The sequence below is a fragment of the Apteryx mantelli genome, chromosome 2 (assembly GCF_036417845.1).
Source record: "Apteryx mantelli isolate bAptMan1 chromosome 2, bAptMan1.hap1, whole genome shotgun sequence".
Classification (NCBI taxonomy): domain Eukaryota; kingdom Metazoa; phylum Chordata; class Aves; order Apterygiformes; family Apterygidae; genus Apteryx; species Apteryx mantelli.
In genome coordinates this window covers 50,125,161-50,144,850 of record NC_089979.1, presented here as the reverse complement: position 1 = coordinate 50,144,850, position 19,690 = coordinate 50,125,161, and the positions used below count along the sequence as shown (strand labels likewise).

Sequence of the window (19,690 nt, the reverse complement as noted above, 5' to 3'; positions counted from 1 at the left end):
TGCTCCTCAAATGTGCAGGAATTAATAACACATTTAACCCAAGCACTATTTTACCCTGCATATCAGGCTACCCTCAGGCATATGAGCTGGCTGTCCTTAGTTCCTTCCTAAGATATAGCTTAACCAAAGGAAATAGGTAATAGTGCCGTTGGAAGTAATATTATGCTGCAAGTGCATTAGGATCCACGTATTTTAAATACAGGTAGTTGTCCTCAAATATTTTTCCAAGGTGTTTAAGGGAGCTTACTCTAGGATTCAGCTATAGTCAATGGACAGACTCAGACACTTCTAGAGGGCCACTCAGACCACCCTGGTTATGTGGGACTGGATCTCATTCCACGTATGCCTTGTGCACCACAAAACTGGGATCCTGCAGGCTGAAAACCGCAAAGACTCTATCGTATAACAACTAATAAATTCTGAATGCATGCAGACAGGCAGGAGGAGATCTGTGAAGAAACACTCAGATATACTAGCTTCATCCATCTGGAGGGTTCACACTAGCTGAGGATACAGATCCATACGTCTGTTGTGATCTTCATGGTAGAAACCAGCACAACCTGACAGCCAAAATTTCACGGTGGCAATTCCAGGTTGCTAACAAACAAAAAGTTCCCTATCTGGAAAGCTGAGCACTGCTTCGGAAAGATGTTGATCATGGAGCAGTCTGCTGTTTGAATCTATAAATCTTCATCATCGCATTCACTTAATTTTGAAGCCTTTCTCTAACAGGACAGAACTGAATTCAACTAGACTTGGACTAAAAAAAAAGGGGGGGTCATTGCCTGAGGGTTTTTCTGTATTTGCCCTTACCCCAGACATTGGTACTGCTGCACAACTCATACTAATAAAGTTGCAGCTTGCAATAAGTATTGACTGATACTGAAAAAAACCTGATCAGCCACCACCATGGGTATGCATATTGCACAAGGCTACGATTCCCTTACCAAAAGGAAGAAGGAAAAAAGAGCTAACAATTCAGTGAGAAAAATCTTGAATTTGAAAACTAACAATTTTCAGAATAATTCAAGTTCCAAAACAGACATTTTCTGGAACAGAAAATTGTTTTAAAATGCTTTCTTCCTCTGTGTTTGCTGTAAAATAAAACATCTTACAGCCACCTCGCATTCTCCCTCCACTTGTGTAGCTACTTAAATGTGATATTTTTGCTCTATTCCTGAATGTAGTAAAATTTTAATTTAGCAGAAATCTAGGTGTTCTGTTAAATTTCTGATTTTTTTTTTTTCTTGCATCACCACAAGGCATAGATACAACTGTTTTCAACTGTCTTTACAGGAGATCCACAGAACCACATTATCGAAAAGTGAGGAAGTCTGAAAAGAGTTTGGGATAATTAAAAGCTGTACCGTTTCATCAAAACTCACCCCTAGCCCCCACCCAGAAGCCTCCTCTGCTACAATAAATGGTTTGGAATTATGGAAGGGTTCTGGTCATTTGCCTTTATCCTTCCTAAAAAAAGTACTTTAAGTTTAGAGACAAGCAGAGACTAATCAGCACAATGAAAGGAAGAAGTCTGGAAAAAGCCAATGTCATTTAAAACAAACAATTCGGGCTATGAAGCAAGACTATCAGACCGTATCCTCTTGCTAACCACTGCAGCCACAGAAGTCTGTATTTATTTGCATTAGCCAAGCAGCCTTCTGTGTACCTACGGTGCAGCACTTGGCCACTCGCTTTTGCACGTTTTTTTTCCGCCACACACAAGTGCTCTTTGCTGGGCTGAGGGAGCTTGCTGCCTCTAATTGCCACCAAGCAATGGCCAACTGCTTTGATGTTAAAAGCTCTTTGGCAGGGATATATCCCGGGGATTTACACTGCTGTAAGGAAGGAATGAGTAGTTACTGATAGCTTTGCAGAGACTGACGAGAAGTCTCGACTAAGATTCAGGCCTCATATCAGATGGCCAAAAAGAAGGGGTATTTCTCCATCGTGCTTCAAGGTCTGATTGAACTTTGTGGAAAGCCTTCTGCTAAACAGTACTGAGTGGTCTAGAAACATTCATTATATCACTCAGCTCAGATGTCTTTACAGGAATAAAATAAGTGAGGGCATGTTTGTTTCTGAAAGTCTGTGAACCCTGGCAGAATTAAATTCTAAACATTTAATTTTAGGAGTATATCTCTGGCTTATTATCATCATCACTGGCCATTTAGACAAGACAAGGAAGGGATTTCATTTCAGTTTCCAAAAGCAGAAAGCTGACAGGAACGCCTTCCTGCAGGCTGAACCGCATGGAGCAGGGATTTCTTGCCATGGGGACTCCCTTGTGCATTACCCTCCTTCCCAGTCCTGTTTCCACACGGGCCCTGCCCCCCGCAAATGTTTTGTTACTACGGCAGAATAATATTAGGACAGCAATGAGGAAAATAAACTCTCTCTCTGCTATGATGGATGTGCCCTCATTTCATATGTACACTTAGTCAGCAGCGTGCTACAACAAACTTGACCTTTATGGGGACTAGATTTGCCCTGATCCTGTTTTTCCAGATCCCACCCCATTTATTCTGTTCTGTGTCTGCGGCCTCTTCAATTTTCACCTGATAAAGCTTTCATCACCACTCAGCTTTCTCGGTGGAAGCACTCAGCAGGGAAAGAGATTCAGGCTTGCAAGCCCAAGGGTCCTTCGAATGAAGTCCCCCTGGGTTCGGCCAGAGCTAAGCGCTGCTGCTGGGGAGCAGCCGGTTGCTGCAGCGCTCTGCAGCCCACCTGTCCTGCAGACTTGGGGACAGCGTTTGAGGACATGACTGATTTTTTTCTCCTGCAAACGAGAACTGCGTTACCAGCTTTGTTTTTCGCATGGTACAAAAGCCTGTTGTATGTTCTTCATCAAGTCCTATGGCCTTTAAGGTTTGTCATGTTTTCCAGAGTTAATTAGCACAAAGAAGGACTCACACCTCTGATTTAGCTACTTCGCGTTTTAATAGGAAATAAAGTCACCCACATGGAGGTTAAGTGCAATTGGAAGTTGCAGCCATATCAGCTCTTTCTATTTTCAAACCAATGTTTTAATGCCCTGCAACGATGCCAAGACAAGTAGCAACTTTCAATAACATCCTCTGCAACTTTCCTTTTGTGAAGCCTCCCAAAGAGAGAAGTATGAAACATATCTGATGGGGGGGGGGGATATTTCTATTTCTTAGGAGAAATAGGGAAACATTCACTTGGAACCAGAGCTCTGCAGCTCAGAGCGCAGCATCCGCTCAGTTACTGAAAACTGCACATCAGTCCAAAGCGGGAACGGGAAAGCACAATTCTAGCTCTCCTAATGAGTTTAGCTGGGTTAGCTGCTAAACAAGAAACAGCTGGTATGAGAGGCAAGGCCCAAGGCCCATCTTTATGAGACAACAGTGTTAGAAGCTGGAAAAATGAGAATGTCTGATAAAAATCAGAGCCTCCAAACAAGCTTTGGCTACAGAAAAGTAGCAGCTTTTCTCCTCTTCCTTTCCCAGGACTTCTTCCAAAAGGGAAATGGAAGTAGGGAGGCATCTTTCCTGCGACAACTCCCCCAGCTATACATATTCCTATAACAACATTTATCACCATTTCCCTAACCGTGCATCTCCTTTGCACTGAAAAGGTGGACACCGTCACAAGGTTTTCTGCTGTGGCAGCATGCTGGAGCCAACAGGACTCTACAGTTTCACTGCAGCAAGGCAGAAAACTGGCATGACCAGCAATCTGGCACAACACCTACTTTCACATTTTGGAAGGTCAGAGGGAAGATTAACACTCAGGGGAGTTTATCTGCAGGACAAACTTGTAAAGTAAAATAACACAATATTCTGAAAAGGATGAGGTCATTGTTTGTGAAAGCATAAGCAAGACTTGAGAAAAATCCATTTAATAGCAATAATACATATGCATATTGGGAACCTATCATGATTAACAGCAAAAACAATTTGAAAAACTAGAAGAGAAAAAGAAATATAATACATGGCTAGCATGTATACTTTTCAAACACTTGATGGCTACTTCAGGCATATGCACCTGTATTAACAGCACTTGGAGAACAAGCAAATCTTAGTTTTTTAAACAGAACATGAGCAGTTTTATGGGGACAAGCTCAAAGTATACAATGAAAATATATAATTTAAATTATTATATTTTTAAATTCTGAAATTATACTGGTAGCAAACTAGAATTGAATATCAAAAGCAAAAACTATCGCTTCTGAGGCTGAAGAAATTATCATCATGGTGTTATCTAATCTTGCCCCAGAAGTTAGGAATTATGACTGAATCATTCCAACATAGATATAGCCTGAAATTCTATGTCAGAAGTATGTCCAACTGCATTTGGCAACCCTTAGTCAAGAAAGAAGCTGAATATAATTGCATGAATATTTGAAATGCTTCATTATTCATGCAGGAAGGCTAGGTAAAAAATGTCTTATAGTCCCAAGACACTTGAGGGTGTGTGTTATTGGGTAATAACCAATTAGGAATGTTGACAGCACTCTGCCTTTAGGATCATCATGGCCAACAACACACTGGGGCGTTTATTGCTGTGCAAAAGCACACACCCACTGCCTACTGCTCAGTTTATTTAAGTAAACCTTTCACCAAAGGAAGTGGAAGAGACCCAAAAGGATGCATGTTTGACAACTCACTTTGATTCTACAATACTTTTTCTTCATTCTTCCCTTTGCTGCTACGCTCCAAAAATACATCTTTCAATAGCACTTCTGAATTATTGATTACTACCCATTACTGCTTGGAAACAAATCTGATTATTTCTTCTCTGTTTTATTGCATATATTCTTCCAAATAACAACATCCTTACTATTTGTAGCAAGGAAAGACTGACAGCCAAAGATCCTAACCGCATAATCTGTCAAAAAACATCACTACACCATTAAATAAATATTGCAAACTAAGAACAACAGAAATCAAGTCTTCTTTTCATGCTAGTCTAAGAAAAACATAAAAATCACTAATACAAGCATATAAAAATAATTTTTAAAAAGTTCAAAGTTTAAAAACTATCAGTTCTGACACATTTACAAGAATCAGAAATTCAGCACAAATTTAGCCCATGACAGTGCAGTCTAATGCCTTGACAACCTGCCAAAATAAGGCTAGAATACACTGAAACACTAATTTTTCTTTCTTCCTTTTTCTTTATCTTTGGAATGAAAAAAATCTGAAATGAAATTTGTATTCTGACCTAAAGCAAAGTAAGTATTGTAATAGATGCCTAATGGGACTTCCACACCTACAAAAGAAACATTCAAAACTTTTCCTGAACAATTTTTTTGCTTCAAACATGTATAATATGAAATTTATTATACAAAGAAACATATTGTTTTTTTCTACAGCTCTCATTTTCTGGCTTGTATCATATTCAGTCCATCCTGTGGCACTGAGTACTGCAGCATTTTCTCTGAATTTCCCCAAATGCTACCTCACCCTCTCCCCTCTGTATCACTGAGATGATGATGTTTTGATGAAGTATCACACATGGGCCCTCCAGATAATGGATTAAATGGGACACACTTAAAAGATCATTTTTCTCTTTTGTATTGACTGCCTGCACTGCTCTAAGACAGGAAGGGTTTTCATTTTTTATGTAAGCTGTAAGACCCTGAGGGCCCTCTAAACTGTTTAAAAGAAATCAATTTTCAGATGGGTGAAAGGAGCCTAGCAGACCTTAATGAGACTGTGTAGCCGTTTTGGAACTCCTTCCACTCGAATCTCCAACAAGTTTGGGCAAACTTAAAACTAGCTTTCAGCTGAGCCTCTCTCTGGCATGGAAGTGTTTCCTACTGTTTAGGATTTGTGGTTAGCATTCACACAGAACTATAATTTATAGTATGCATATGGGAAACAAAATAAGAAAAAAAAATTCACAGAAGCAAAATAATCACTACTGCTGATGAAGATAAACAGCACTAGGGCTACTAAGCAAACCAGGACTTGGCACTTGCATAGTGGCAGGAAACCATTATCCCGTGACACGGTTCTAATACACTGACATTGTTGCAATTACATCCAGGCAACCTAACAAAACAAATTCATTGTATGGCAAAAAATATTTCCAATTCAACATTGCAACATTTATTTTTTTAATTACAGTACAAAGAATACTGTTGGGGTGTGGAAGGACGTAATCCATCATTTGCTCTGAAATGACACACTTTGGGAAATGCTATGTATTATAACTTCCTATGCCACAATAAGTAACTACAAGCAATTTCTTCAGCAAGGAATGCAAAGAGTTTGGGTGTGGTCTTGGGAGATGCTGCTTATCCCTCCAGCTCCCTCGGTGGCAGTGGGAGCCAAAGGCAAGCCACATTTTGCTGCACTGGGATCCTCCTGTTTCATGTGTGTGTCTCACAGCCCATACAGCTCTCTACTTGCAACTCTCCTCACGTGAAAAGAGCTTTAACAGTTCAAATATAGACTATGCAAGAACATAAATACAATTTTTTAATTAAAAGGAATGGCATTTTAATAGGTCATTTAAAGAACGATTATGTCTACCGTTTGACTGACAGACAAGACACATTTTAACATGAAAACCCCACTGGGGTCTAGGATATAGAATGAATCTGTGTCTTTATAAATTGATGAACCACTAAAGTATACCCTCTTGCATTTAATACTGTTATGCTCAACCATCTCATCTTAAGAAGAAAAACTGCATTTTTTTATTACTCTCCTTTCACCTCTTCACAAACAGAAAGTTGTTTCATGGAAGCTATGAACTGCCAGTGTCACTTTCCTTCACTGAGTGCCTGTACTGCAAAATGCAGTGCTATGTAGAAATATAAAAGATAGGTCTTCAGTAATTAGCTTGGGTACCAGACGCAGCACAGCTGAGTTAGCTGGAAGCAGGATAAACTAGTCCAGGTGGAGTGCTGTGCTGAACTGCTTCAAGCATCTGAGCTAGCCTACGTACACTGCACTGTCAAAGGACTAGGTGGGAAGGCGACCCTAAGACCACTGTTTTCCTGAAGGTGAAAATGTTCAAAGCATGCCAGAAGAATTAGCTACAAACTCAGCTTAGCTCCTTTCAAACTGTTACTGGAGCTCTTCTCCCCACCGAGGTCTCTGAGGTATGTAGAAAGTGTCCAGGTTTTGGACAGGTGAAGATTTTGGTAGGGTGGCTTAGAAGACCAAGAAAATTGACCAACTGTGGTGTAGCAACAACTGGGCTTGAAGACTTCCAGAGATCAAAGCTAACCTACAGACCACAGCTGGAAACAGTTTATTTTGATCACTAATTCACAGTTTCTGTGAGAGAGAGCAATACTGATGGGTCTGAGCATACTTTCAACTGATGTTGCTACAGTTGAAAGCAACATTTGAGATATTTGCAAAATATGCTAGCTGACTAACTACTCAAAGGAAACTCGCCATCAGCAGGAGCCAGACGACAGAGGATGTGTGGGGAGAAAGGGACAAGAAGCAATAACATGCTTTGATCTGGTTAGGTAAAGGTCACTTGTGACTTCTGTAAGCTCTGCTTCCTTTCAATAGAGATATAAAAATGTAGATGAAGAAAGAAATGAAGACAAAGCAATGAGGAAGTTCCGATGACAAAAGCAAGCTCGATTCTCAGAGCAGACTGGGGACAGAAGAAACATACTGGGCAGTAACTGGAGAGGCATCCCGAGAGTTGGAGACTGAGGGAAACAAAAGGCTGAGAATGAATGACAAAGGAGAAATAAAGCTCATCAGATGACACTTGTCTAGTCATGACACTGCCACATTTGAATAAACTGCAAAGCAGTTAAGTTAGAGGGCATGTTCATGTAACAGGAACTGGTGACATTCCCTTGGCCAGCACAGAGCACTTATGCATTATTTGCATTAAACAGAGTGCAGATAAACATTGGGTCCTAAGCAATTTTCCACATTTCCTATGCAAACTTTTTAAATATATCCCCAAATGGCAAGCATACTTGTATGTAAAACCCAGCCAGAAGGTTGATCCTTACCAGAAAGAAGTAAACCAGAAATTGGAATCTATATCCTAAAGCTCCAAACACACCCAATAGGTGGCCGGGTGTTGATGGCAAAACTGGAAGCCAAGTGTTTACTTCTGCAATTACGTACATACTAGATGCCAATTTGCTTAGCAACTACATTGCAATTTATGAAAGACCAGTGAAGTACAAACAACTTATGTGGGAGCAGGATCATATCCCAGTGTTAACACACAGAGTTTGAGTGCAAAGACTGAGCAGAGCAAAAGGCAAAACAAAACACTGAACCTCGAGACTGTGATGCAAATCTAGATGCAATCAGAAATGATCCATGAGCAGAATACTTCAGTGCCAAGCATTAAATTGCCCACCCAGTTTCTAATGGCCTTGTCCTTATCAGAGCAGCAAGAACCATAGGCTCAGCGCTCCTTTTTTCTGAGTATTTTCTTGGCCAGTTAGAAAGAGAAATGTTGTTTGGGTGCCTTCAAGCCGGTTTATGAAGCCATGCTTTTGGGTGAAAAAGCGTATAATGTATACTACAACCAGCTGTCCATCACTGACAAATTTCCATCCATGAATGGATGGATATCAAGCAGTCATTAAAGTCAAAGGATTTCTTAAAGCGCAGACCTTTCAGCCAAGTTACTGACACCCTCCCCTCTCACTGACAGGTTGATCCAACCCATACAACCTCACACAAACCTACAGGAAAAGGGATCTATTAACCATACTGACGATTATCAATATAGATTTTTTCTTCCCTCAAGAAACATGTTTGCTGCTGAGAGGACTAAGAGCATCACAGGAAAGAGCTGAAGCCTTTAGCTCTGTAACACTCCTGAATGTAGAAATTTATTCCCCTGAATATTTCCATCCACAATGTCATACTCATGTAACCACAGCTATGCATGGTATCAGCCCCTGTGATAGTAGTCTGTTCATCTACCTTCTCTCTATGTCTGCCTATGTGCAAAACGTACTCTAACAATTCACTATCTTGATTTCACTGCCATTTTATACATTTGAATGCAAAAGCATTTAATAGAAAGCCCTGGCTTTTATCCTCCGAATAAGTAGTAGGCAAAAATGTTTTTACTGACACTTATAACACTAAGATACCCGCTTGATGGCCCCTTTTGGTGATGACTCACTCTACCAGTTACTGAGTACATGATACAAAAGTCGGCCAATCTGATCATATTCACTAGTCAGCGGCCACAAGCAACAGCCATAACATGCTGACCTAGCACGTTAACAAACATACTGCAGGACTAACACAGAAAATATTAACTTCTGCTGAGGCAACAGTGACAACTGACATGTGGTGATCATTAATTGATGCAAAGTGAGGTCAACATATACCTTGAGTTCAGTATACACACCTAGAGATAAAATTAATCTGGGCACAGCCAGGATCAGAATATATGCCTTTGAGCTCTCCATTGACAAGCATGTATTACAAAAGATTTCTCTTCACAATATTAGTTGCGTAAATTCTCAGGATTTCTTGAAATTGAATAAAGGACATTATCCTACACCATTCTATATTTTTCCCTCCAAGTTTACAAAGGTGCCTAGACCAACCAAAACAAAATACGGAACAGCACCCCAGGAGTCAGAGATACAAGGTGATAGCACAAAAGTTTTCAACTATGTTGGACTAACCGTGATAAGTATGGTCCTTCTGGATCAGCACGTCATTTTTTACTAATATATTACTGATGATACCAACATCATCAACTGTTTCTATCTCAGTTACTGGCATCTATAAATATTTACACTTTAAGACAGTAATCTTTTACACTTTCAATCATCATCCCAAAGCATTTTACAAATTGATTTTTGTTAACCTTGGTAGGAAGTAAACAAAGCTCAAAGCTTTATCAGTTATCTTGGGTCACAGAACAGGTCAGTAATAGAGTCAACGTATTTCCCTTTCCGAAACCCCTTCCCTTGCCACAAGACCATGCGACAATCAAATGATGAAATAAAAAAGGCGAATAACAAGACGTGCAAATCAGCATAGGTAACAAAGATTAAATTGAGCTTCTGACAACCTCTTCTGCTTATTTCCCCTTGCCATGAACGTTACAAAATATTATGAAACTGCCACCTAGACCACTCATGCTAACACAGCAGATGGGGCTAAAACACAATAATACTGAAAACTCTCAAGGAAACTTGCTCTTTGAAAGCTAGCAACACTCAATGTTTGCTCTCAAAAAATGAAGAACTACTTTAGTCTTTAGCTACTGTACTGTCACAGATATTTAAGAATTACTTCTTCATTAGATGTGAGTTTTGCCGCTCTAGAAAGATCACCAAATACTTCCACAAATAGAGATGTGCCTTTCAGGAAGATGAATCCAGATATTGAGAATGGAAGTCAGCAAAGATTTAATAACACCCATCCAGTTAGCATTTCCTTAAAAAGCAAAAAAGTTCCTTAGCTAGAAATCTTTAATTTTTATTTATTTTTAAATAATAAGCATCACATGATTACAGTTTGAGAGGTACTATTCACACAGTCCAGGAAGCATGACAGGACTGTTCCCTTGGCAATGCTGCAAAAGGTGTCCTATGCAAAGTGCAAAACAGCCCCACCACAACAGACCTCCTAACCAGCAGCCTCCAGCAAGCTGTTGCACCATGCAGAAGCAAGAAGTAAGGACCGTACTGGTGTCTTATTTGGAACCAGGGACAATCTTCAGACAACAGAAACAGTGAAAGCTCTGAAACAGGTAAACAGTTCTAACCTGCCTAATTCACAATATGTCTTATGTCCCTGGAGGCCCATGTATGCAACCTGTGAAGGATAAGGCTTGCTCCCAAACTGTCAGTAAAATCCAAGGATAGTCTGGGGGTTCTCCTAAATAATTTTGTACTCCTGATGGAGAAAAAAACCCCCACACCTCACCAACCCCAACCCCCCCACCCAAAAAAACAACCAACCAAACAAAAAAACAGTGTCCTAACTGGATCCAAGTGTGTGAAATTTAATTTCGTTGAGGGCTGAGAGTAAAGATTAGGTAAGAAAACTGGGACATGAATGGATTGGTTCATATGAAAACCTGAAACAGCCTTGGGCAGAAATTTGGGAGTATTGTGAAACACTGTACAAGAAGAACCCATCCTCTTATGCAGGGAGTAACTCAAGATGGGAGATGCAACTATACCATTAGATACCCCTCAAAAGGTTTCAGAAGGTAACATAGGCTTTAATTAAATCTTCCCATTCTATGACAAGAGTACAGAATGTGGCAATGTGATGCCATGGTATTATGCAAATATTTGTACTAGATGACTTGGACAGCACTAATTAAAAGTCCAGATGCTTTGAACCTATGAGATAGATGACACTGCTGATATCGCTGATATCAGAGATATCCGACAGCCAATGCTCATATGACCAAAGCTAAATATCTTCCCATTTAGTTATGCCAGTCAGCTGAGGTGCTCCAGTCTGGTGCACAATAACTTTTGGTAGATGTCAGACAGACAGCATTAAGGCTGAGAATGTAGGAATGCTGGCTCCAAGTCAGTGTTTTATCCTACTGGAAGATGATAATGCTCTGCAAGAAGAAGAAAAGGCTGTGCAGGTTCAAATATCAGAACTGACCTGTGCTTACTCTATTCATAATCATAAACCCTAAAACCTCAATTCACTTTCCTCAGACTCTCTGGTGACCATAGGGAACAGTGGAAAAGCATGTGTTTGCCTCAGCTCTCTGAAGAAAGGCCCCTTTAGCAGACCCTCAGCTTGTATCTTTCCTTCCCTGGAAAAAAACATTTGATGTTTGTTCTGGACTGTGGCAAGTAGACACATTTTTGAAAATCCTCACTCACAAAAACAAAATAATAAAAAAATCAGTATGCCCAAATCCCTGAGAGGTAACTTCGTGTTACCAAATGTCATCCTGCAGACCTGGTCACTTAAAGCAAACCACAGGTTGTCAAGAAGAGGAGGACATAATCTGGTTCAAAACAGAACAAATTGCAAAACCACAAGACTCCTCACAGAGTAAAAGTAATATTGTTTGGTCCATTGACATGGACATAAGCATAACACGGACACAAGCGTAACCAACGCTGCTGGTCAACACTTGAGAAACAGCAGGAACAATCTACACAAGTGATACATTCAAGGTCTACAGTCTTGATGGAGAGATCTGTACAAAAGTACACCTACCCTTCCTCAGGCATTTACAGAAAAATACCATTTCTTTAAGAAGAGTGACTTTACGTTAGGTCTTCTGCATAGATATACTGATTCAAATTGTCTTTTCATGAAGCTTGTGTCTGGCAAACTTATTATTCAGCTGGATGAGATCATGTCTGAGGCATGGTCTCACTGGTAGCTTGGGAGAACATGAAGCCAGTTGACGAGATTTGATATCATATGTGATCTTCCTTGTGAAACTAGCAAGTTCTCCCTGGTCTGGAATATAGCTGGGCTGATATGAATTCTTTTTTATTAGTCTTCTTTTTTAGCATTATTTCAGCTTCAGAACGTAAAATTCCAGGAATACTCAAACTGTTAGACAAATGGTTTGTCTGTTGGATTATTTCACTGTGTCAGCCTCAGTCAAAACACAGGTAGGCCCTGCTTCCTTGGGTTCTTCAATGACAAAAGCATTTGGCAAAAGCCATTAGCGATCTTCCTATAGCAAAGGGCAGAGACACAGCATCAGTTGCAAGACGCTCATATAATCTCACCTAGGTTTTCTTTGGAGGAATGGACAGATACCCGGCAGTAGGTGTTTTAAAAATCAAGTCACAAACCAGTGCTGCAGATCTAATAAAAGAATCATGGAAAATGTGCCCAGTGGGCCATAAGTCTCTACCTGATATCATTTAAGGAACCCTTTTAAAGTACCCTCTCCAATTCCTCCCATACTGTCCAAAAAGGGAAAAATGGAGAGGCATAAGATGTTACTGAACCCAAAGGAGGAAGAAGAGTACACTTGCTCCAAAGCAGAGACTGCTCTATCAGGATAGCTCTCCTCCACACAGGCAAGTCACAGTGACTCCAAAGCTGCTGGTTTGGATATCACCCTTTCAATCTCTCAAAGAAAGATGACTCTGGTACCTGGCTCACAGATGAAAGGTTCATTTTAGGCTTCTGGCCCTTAGACTACATGTAATACGAGTTAGGAGTCTAATGACTTTCATGTCTCAACCTGTTAGATGCTGGAGCTTGCAACCTATGCCTTGACTCATCCCTGGAGCAGTGCTCTTCCAGGCCAGATAATCAGGACCTTATTTTTCATGGGCAATACTTCATATGACAGTAAACCTTAGGAGACTTCAACTCATCCAAAGTTCTCTGCAAGACCCTGCTTCAATTTGGACCTCATTCACACATGTGATACTGGTAGAAAAAGAAAACATTCAAGCAATGCTGACTGGAAGCTTGGATTAGAATAACCCAGCATCAGCAAACTGTAGAGAGACTGTAGATATCCTCTGACCAGATCAGACTCTAAGGAGCAATGTGTGTTAAGGACCAAATACTACTGGGTAGCGTTTACCTTATGATACATACACACACACAGATACACGCACATATATATATTAAAAAAAAAAATTACCACAGTGGAAAAAAGTTAAGGAAAGATCTCACAGATGAAAAACAAACTATAATATCGTGATTGCCAGCTTATTGCCTCACACCATTGTCTTGACATCCAAACTAGTTTAGTAACTGCTCTTTTGAAGCTGCTAATGTTAAAAAAAAAATCTGAAGTTCTAGAAGTGGCTGGGAATTCCAAGTTCTAACAGCTATGCTGGGATTATTCTCTCATCAAGGGGTTCAAAAGACACTTACTGTCAGAATTGAAACACAAACGCATGTCAGAATGACTTGAAACAGAATGACTATAACTTAGGGTTTGGGGGTTTTTAAATTATGTTTGAAGAGCTTTAAAATGTTTAATTTATTAAACGGGCTTTGACACTACAGGCATAGCTTCTACTTTAAAGTGTTACAATAGCTCAATTGAAAGCAGAATATATTAAACTTAAATTCCACTGCTACCATACACACTTATGAAAGACATTTTAGTTTCTTCACTTAAAAAGTAATATGCTGTCCCAGAGAATTTAACATGGGAACAGAAGCTGCATGTTTTTAAAGCAACAGCCTCTCATGCTGCACTGCAAGAAGGCACCCAACACCAGGAAGACATTTTACTACAGTTTCAGACACCACCAGCACTCCATCTACTGAGAAATGCTAAGTAATCACAACTCCTGGTAGTTGAACACAAACAGTCCCTAAGAAAAGGTCCCAAAAGTGGCAGATTCAGTTTTTGAAGAACAGTTCAAGTTTTTCCAGACATTGCTGCAGTCTCTCCTGGCAGACCTGTGCTTTGGCAAAGCTTCTATTACTTTGCTAGGCCTGGCCTTCCTTGAGGAGGTCATCATAAGACAGGCCATGTGTCCAGGTATGTCTCTTTCATATGCTTATATTTACCATTCTCTTCCTCTAGCACCACCAGCTCTTACTGTTAGAAGCACTACTACAGTCCTAGGTAAAACTACATAAGCAATGCTAGAGGCAGTAATATCAGTGAAATGTATGCTTAGAACAAAAACATATCCCATGAAGTGTATTTTGTACTCTTTGGAAAGGAAAGTTAGAGCTGAGGGATGCTAGAAATTCCCAAACTTGCCTCCTGCCCCTACCCTCCATCCCCCAACAACAAAAGAGCTGATGGAAACAAAAACTTACCCAGACAAAAGAAATTCACCTAATAAATGCTTCAATTGTGAATCATTGTTATTAAACTAACTCAAAAGAATGGGCAAAGGTGACACTGGAGAGCAGTCATGTGACAGGACAACAATTGATAGAGGGAACTGTCTAGCTCTTGAAGGAGAAAGAGAAACTCATCTTGCAATAAAATGTACTTACGAAGTGAACCACTTAACTGTGGTTCAAATAGAGTGATAAGATGCCACCCAGACAAACTATATTACATGAAACAACTTGAAGAGTTCTATTTTAAGACGCTCTTAAAGCCTTAGTAAGGAGTGACTTAATTTCTTTAGCCCCCAGCTAATTACAAGAATTAAAATACCTAACATTCTCATTGTAGGGGACGATATCATTTGAACCCTTCATAAAATCTTCAGCAAGGAAAAAAGATCCTGGTGCTATCAAGAATCACAATGTTGGTAAGTGCCTACAGCCAAGGATCCAATGGATTACACCTCTCCTCTCTCACTAATCCCCCATGCACTAACCCACCCGTCCTTTGGAGAAAATGAGACCTGGTCTCACCTCTCTGATGAAGGACACATGTCAAGGTAGCAGCAGGACCCCTCTGGGTTCTCCTTCCCCATGAACTCACAACTTTATGCTGCTTACCCTATGCAGATTTTCTTTTCTGCTTTAGCATTGAAGAGGAGAGAGAAAGGATTACAAATGGCTGGGAAGAAAGGGGAGTTTTATCTTAATTTCCTCCTCCAACCAAATGCTGGAGTGGAAAGACGATGAAGGTAGCACTGTCTTCCCTCTAAAACAGGATCAGGCAGTGAAGAATAGGGTATAAGAATAATATTGTGATACAGTCAACATCTAATAAATGATAGCTGTCATTTAGAATTACCATATCACTGCAATGTCTATCTGAAATCACAACCATGAAATATCCACTCATTACATGTTCCATGCATTTTTTTAAAGATTCTTTATAGAAAAGTTTTCTAACTGCTTAATACCAATAACCTACCAGAATCACCAGTGTTTCATCTAGAAGATATATGCAGTGAGAGTTAAGAGTCTAATTATTTAAAAGGTCCCAAGTTTCTATAAAAAGTATTGTTAGTACTGTTCTATATTTTGTTGCATACAACCACACCTTTATCTCTAGAGATACATTTGAGATTACATGCTGATAATACAGGATAGAAGTTATTGCTCCAAAAACAACAACAACACAGAAAACCCCCCAACTCCCACCTTTGCACTTAAGTGCAGGATCTATATAGTTTTTGAATGTAATAAATCACAGAATGGGTGCCCAGACATAAAACCAAAATTCTTTGGGGAAGAAAGAAAGCATTCTTTATCATTGACTTCATTTTAGCACATAAACACAGGGATTTGCAGAGGTGCCATTTGTCTGAAATGCAGTGAAGGAGGGAAAGAAAAGTCAGTCTCTAACCTTCTACCAGTACAGAAACCTAACTGAATTTTGAAACAAAAGGAACTAAATTTAACATTCTGAGACAGCCCCAGGATGTCCAAGGACAAAATTGAGGAACAAGAGTTGCTGAAGACATGCAGAACAATCTTTTTAAAGTTACCTGGAATCAGGATATTTTGTAAGCGTGGCCAAGCTGCTGGTATACATGTGCCCACCCACATCAATGTGAACTGGTGCGTTGGATTTTGTGAGTTGTGCTGGAGTGGGGATGCCTTGATTGTTCAATGGAGATGCAGGGGATCTAGTGATCAGAGGTCTTGACATATTGGGCCGACTGTCCTGTGAAGAGATAGACCTTGGGTTAATGATCTCCTTAATAACCTCACAGAAACCCCCAGTCTAGAGTCAATAGCACTGTCTCACAGTCTCAGCTTATGATTTTCATCTTATTAAATTGTAGACAAATATTTGACAATTTTTAAATCAATCCAGCTTTAAACCTTTTAACTGGCTATGTTTTAAATAGGTAAAGTAGGGCAAAATGCAATGATACAACCCACAAAATAGAAAACAAGTTCAATAAAACAAGCTGTTCCTGAACACTGCTTACAACAGACAATCCATATTAAAAAAAAAAAACAACCCTCATTCTCATATTTAAGAGCTGGTAAAGGCTCTGAAAAAATATTACTAGCTGTAGACAGAAAGACTGTGAAAGTCACTGTTTTCTTTAATTAAAAACCACAGACTGAATTTATGTTCCTTCCCAAGCCCTCTGCCATTGCTCCACAGCCAGAACAGAAATACAAACCCTTAACTCCTCCATTCTGCACAGGCTTCTCTCGATTTTCCAATTCACATATCACGAAAACTGAAGCAGAAACACCTGAACTAGTCAACTGTTCATGTACTGCAGCACACTGGACATCGACAGCCTTTGAGAAAGACATTTTCCATTTAAAAATTATACATATAGCAGCAGATGGCCCTGTGTGCCCCGCATAGGCTGCAGGTCGGAGCGACTCCCCGAAAAAAGCAAGCTCCGAAAGCAGCCCAGGAGCAGATGCTTGCTGATGAAACCAACTTTTAGTCACAAAGGAAGAGATGTAACGCTGGTAAACAGCACACACTCGGGCTCTGCACACGGCAGGGTGGGGCCCGGCAAAGCGATTTGCTGGAGCCAGTAAGGCAGGCTGTATTCAAAGTCCGGGATTAAAATAGAAATGTATTCGAGAGCGGTTTTGAGACAACTGCGCTTTCTACGGCGGGGAAGTGCCGCGCATGGTGGAATCTTCCAAAAATGCCCTGAGAACTAAAAGCCCTTGCAAATTACTAAGTTTTACATTTAAAAGGTAAGCAAAGCAGCAAGAAGTCAGATACACTTCATCACAAAACTCTCTTTCTTCTTTCGACACGTCTTTTAGCTGTGAAAGGTAATGGATTCCTCGTAAACATCTCGGCAGAGCTTGCTATTAAACCTCGGCGAAGCAGAGGAGAGCACGACTGTGCGAGACAATTACCGAGTGCTCACATTAGCCGAGTCCTTCGGTGTTTAAAACATCATTTACACATTTTTCGCGGCTGTTAAAGATTCAAGCTATAAAGGCGACACGAGCCAGGTAAGTGTCTAACTGGAATGATTTACAGGTCAATGTTGCACAATAAATCCAAGTAATATGTAACAAAAGGCATCTGTAAACCACAAGATACTTAACTAATTTTCTTTCATACACAAAAGCAAGTTTAGGTCAAATACAGATAAAAACTGAAGGGATGAAGTAAAAAACCTAGTTGAGATGTTGGGGAGGGTTTAGGGACTTTTTTTTTCTGTTTCTTTAAAAGCAGAAGTTAATATAAGTTTTCAGAAATACCACTCTTAATCACTACAATTGCTTGAGGAGGTGCCTGCAGCACGATGAAGACAAGTCCAGGCAAAATAAGGTACACACGCTATGCAAAACTAACGTCTGCTATAAATGCTATGTGGTACAACCACCACCCAAGATGCTGCTGATCTGCAGTATGATATTGAGTAAAATAATGAAGAAAAAAATTAAAAGCAACAGCTGAAAAAGTGAAAATAAGACTGCAAGAAGAGATACAAACTGGGTAAAAAAAACAAAAACACTTTTGATGAATAACAACAGGAAAGCAGCCTGTGGGGAAGGGAACACATTTCAGTGCCTAAAAGCAGACAGACAATTTTAAATCAACGAAGAAGGCTGAGACTAAAACAAAAAACAAATTCCGTAACTTGTGTGAAATAAACAACATTACCTCCCTTATGAGGATCTTTTTTGTCAGAAAAACACAACCCTGTTGCAATTTAGCACACTGCAGCACCATGGAGTCCGTAATAGTTTTTCAATTGGACACATCTACTGTATATCCTGCCTCAGGCTGTTCAGGAGAAAATGAACAGATTTGCAGGGTTAATATTGTAGTTAGGCTGGGACCTCATTCAGCATAGCTATGATAGTGCAGGATGTATGAAACGGTAGAAAAATGTAGAGTATAAACATCATTGCAAGGAAGGGAGATAGGCTGAAGAACTGTAGGCATTTTACAAGGCAAAAGAAAAAAAATATCATAAGAAAATGAAACTGGTTTCCGAAGTAAGATGTAACCCAGCTGCCATTTACACAGAGCCTTTTTCTACTGAAACTCCCAAGAATAAAAAACACTCTATAATAAAACCTTTGCTATCTTGTTTCACCCTCCTCCTTTTCAACACTCTCCCTTTCAAGTTACCTGAATTTACTCTGCCTCAAGAAAAAGTTCCTATATGCTCAATGTTTAGATATTAAATACAATAATGCTAACCTTACTCCAGCCTTAGCTCACAAAGCACATTTCCCTGGATACAATCCTTTCACTGTTGTTTTGGAGACCACACCAAAATTAGGCAATGGTATCAACTGCAATTAGTTGCCCTGGAGAAATTAAATCAGAAATGGGATTCAGAGAACTGTGTGCTTAACAAACAGCTTCTTGTACATGGTGCAACCCACTAACACAACATGGAAGATCACTGTAGATCATCAGTGGACACAGAATTAAGACTATTTTGACACTTAACAGGTCAGAGTTAAATTGTTTCACTAGTTGAATTATGGAAGGGATAATGGCAGGGCAATAACAGTGTTTCTAAAGAAATTCACTGCTTGCCTTGGTTATTGCAAGTAAGGAAGTGAACAGGCTTACAGAAAAGTGGTTAGAACAAGGCACTGTACATTTTCATTGGATTTGGATGGCATCTCTCCGTAACAAGCATTTTGGCACCAAAATTAAATTTCCGCTAACCTACCATGATTACAAATATAATTCCTTAGAAGCAACTACAGGAGGAGAGAAGGGAATCTCAGAAACTAAGTTTAATGGAATCCAATGGATCTCAAGCTGTTTAGAACAGCTGATGGCAAAAGGATCAAAATGCTCTTCAGAAGTCTGTCTTGATATGTTTGATCTTACACAGGTCTCTTGCACATTGAAAGGGGTTATATGTAGTTCAAGCACTGCTGTTCTCACATGGGAGGTCAGAGATATTGTTTTCTGCTTCAGGAACCACATCGAGTTCATTCATGAG

At 39.9% G+C, this 19,690-nt stretch overlaps 1 protein-coding gene across 1 annotated transcript in view; it reads right to left on the bottom strand.

Moving 5' to 3' along the window:
• Positions 1-19,690, bottom strand: part of KCTD1 (potassium channel tetramerization domain containing 1) — a 72,488-nt gene that overhangs the window by 19,085 nt on the left and 33,713 nt on the right. The window contains exon 2 of the mRNA XM_067290023.1: positions 16,265-16,443. Within this exon, the coding sequence (XP_067146124.1) occupies positions 16,265-16,443 (179 nt within the window). The remainder of the gene's footprint in view (positions 1-16,264; positions 16,444-19,690) is intronic.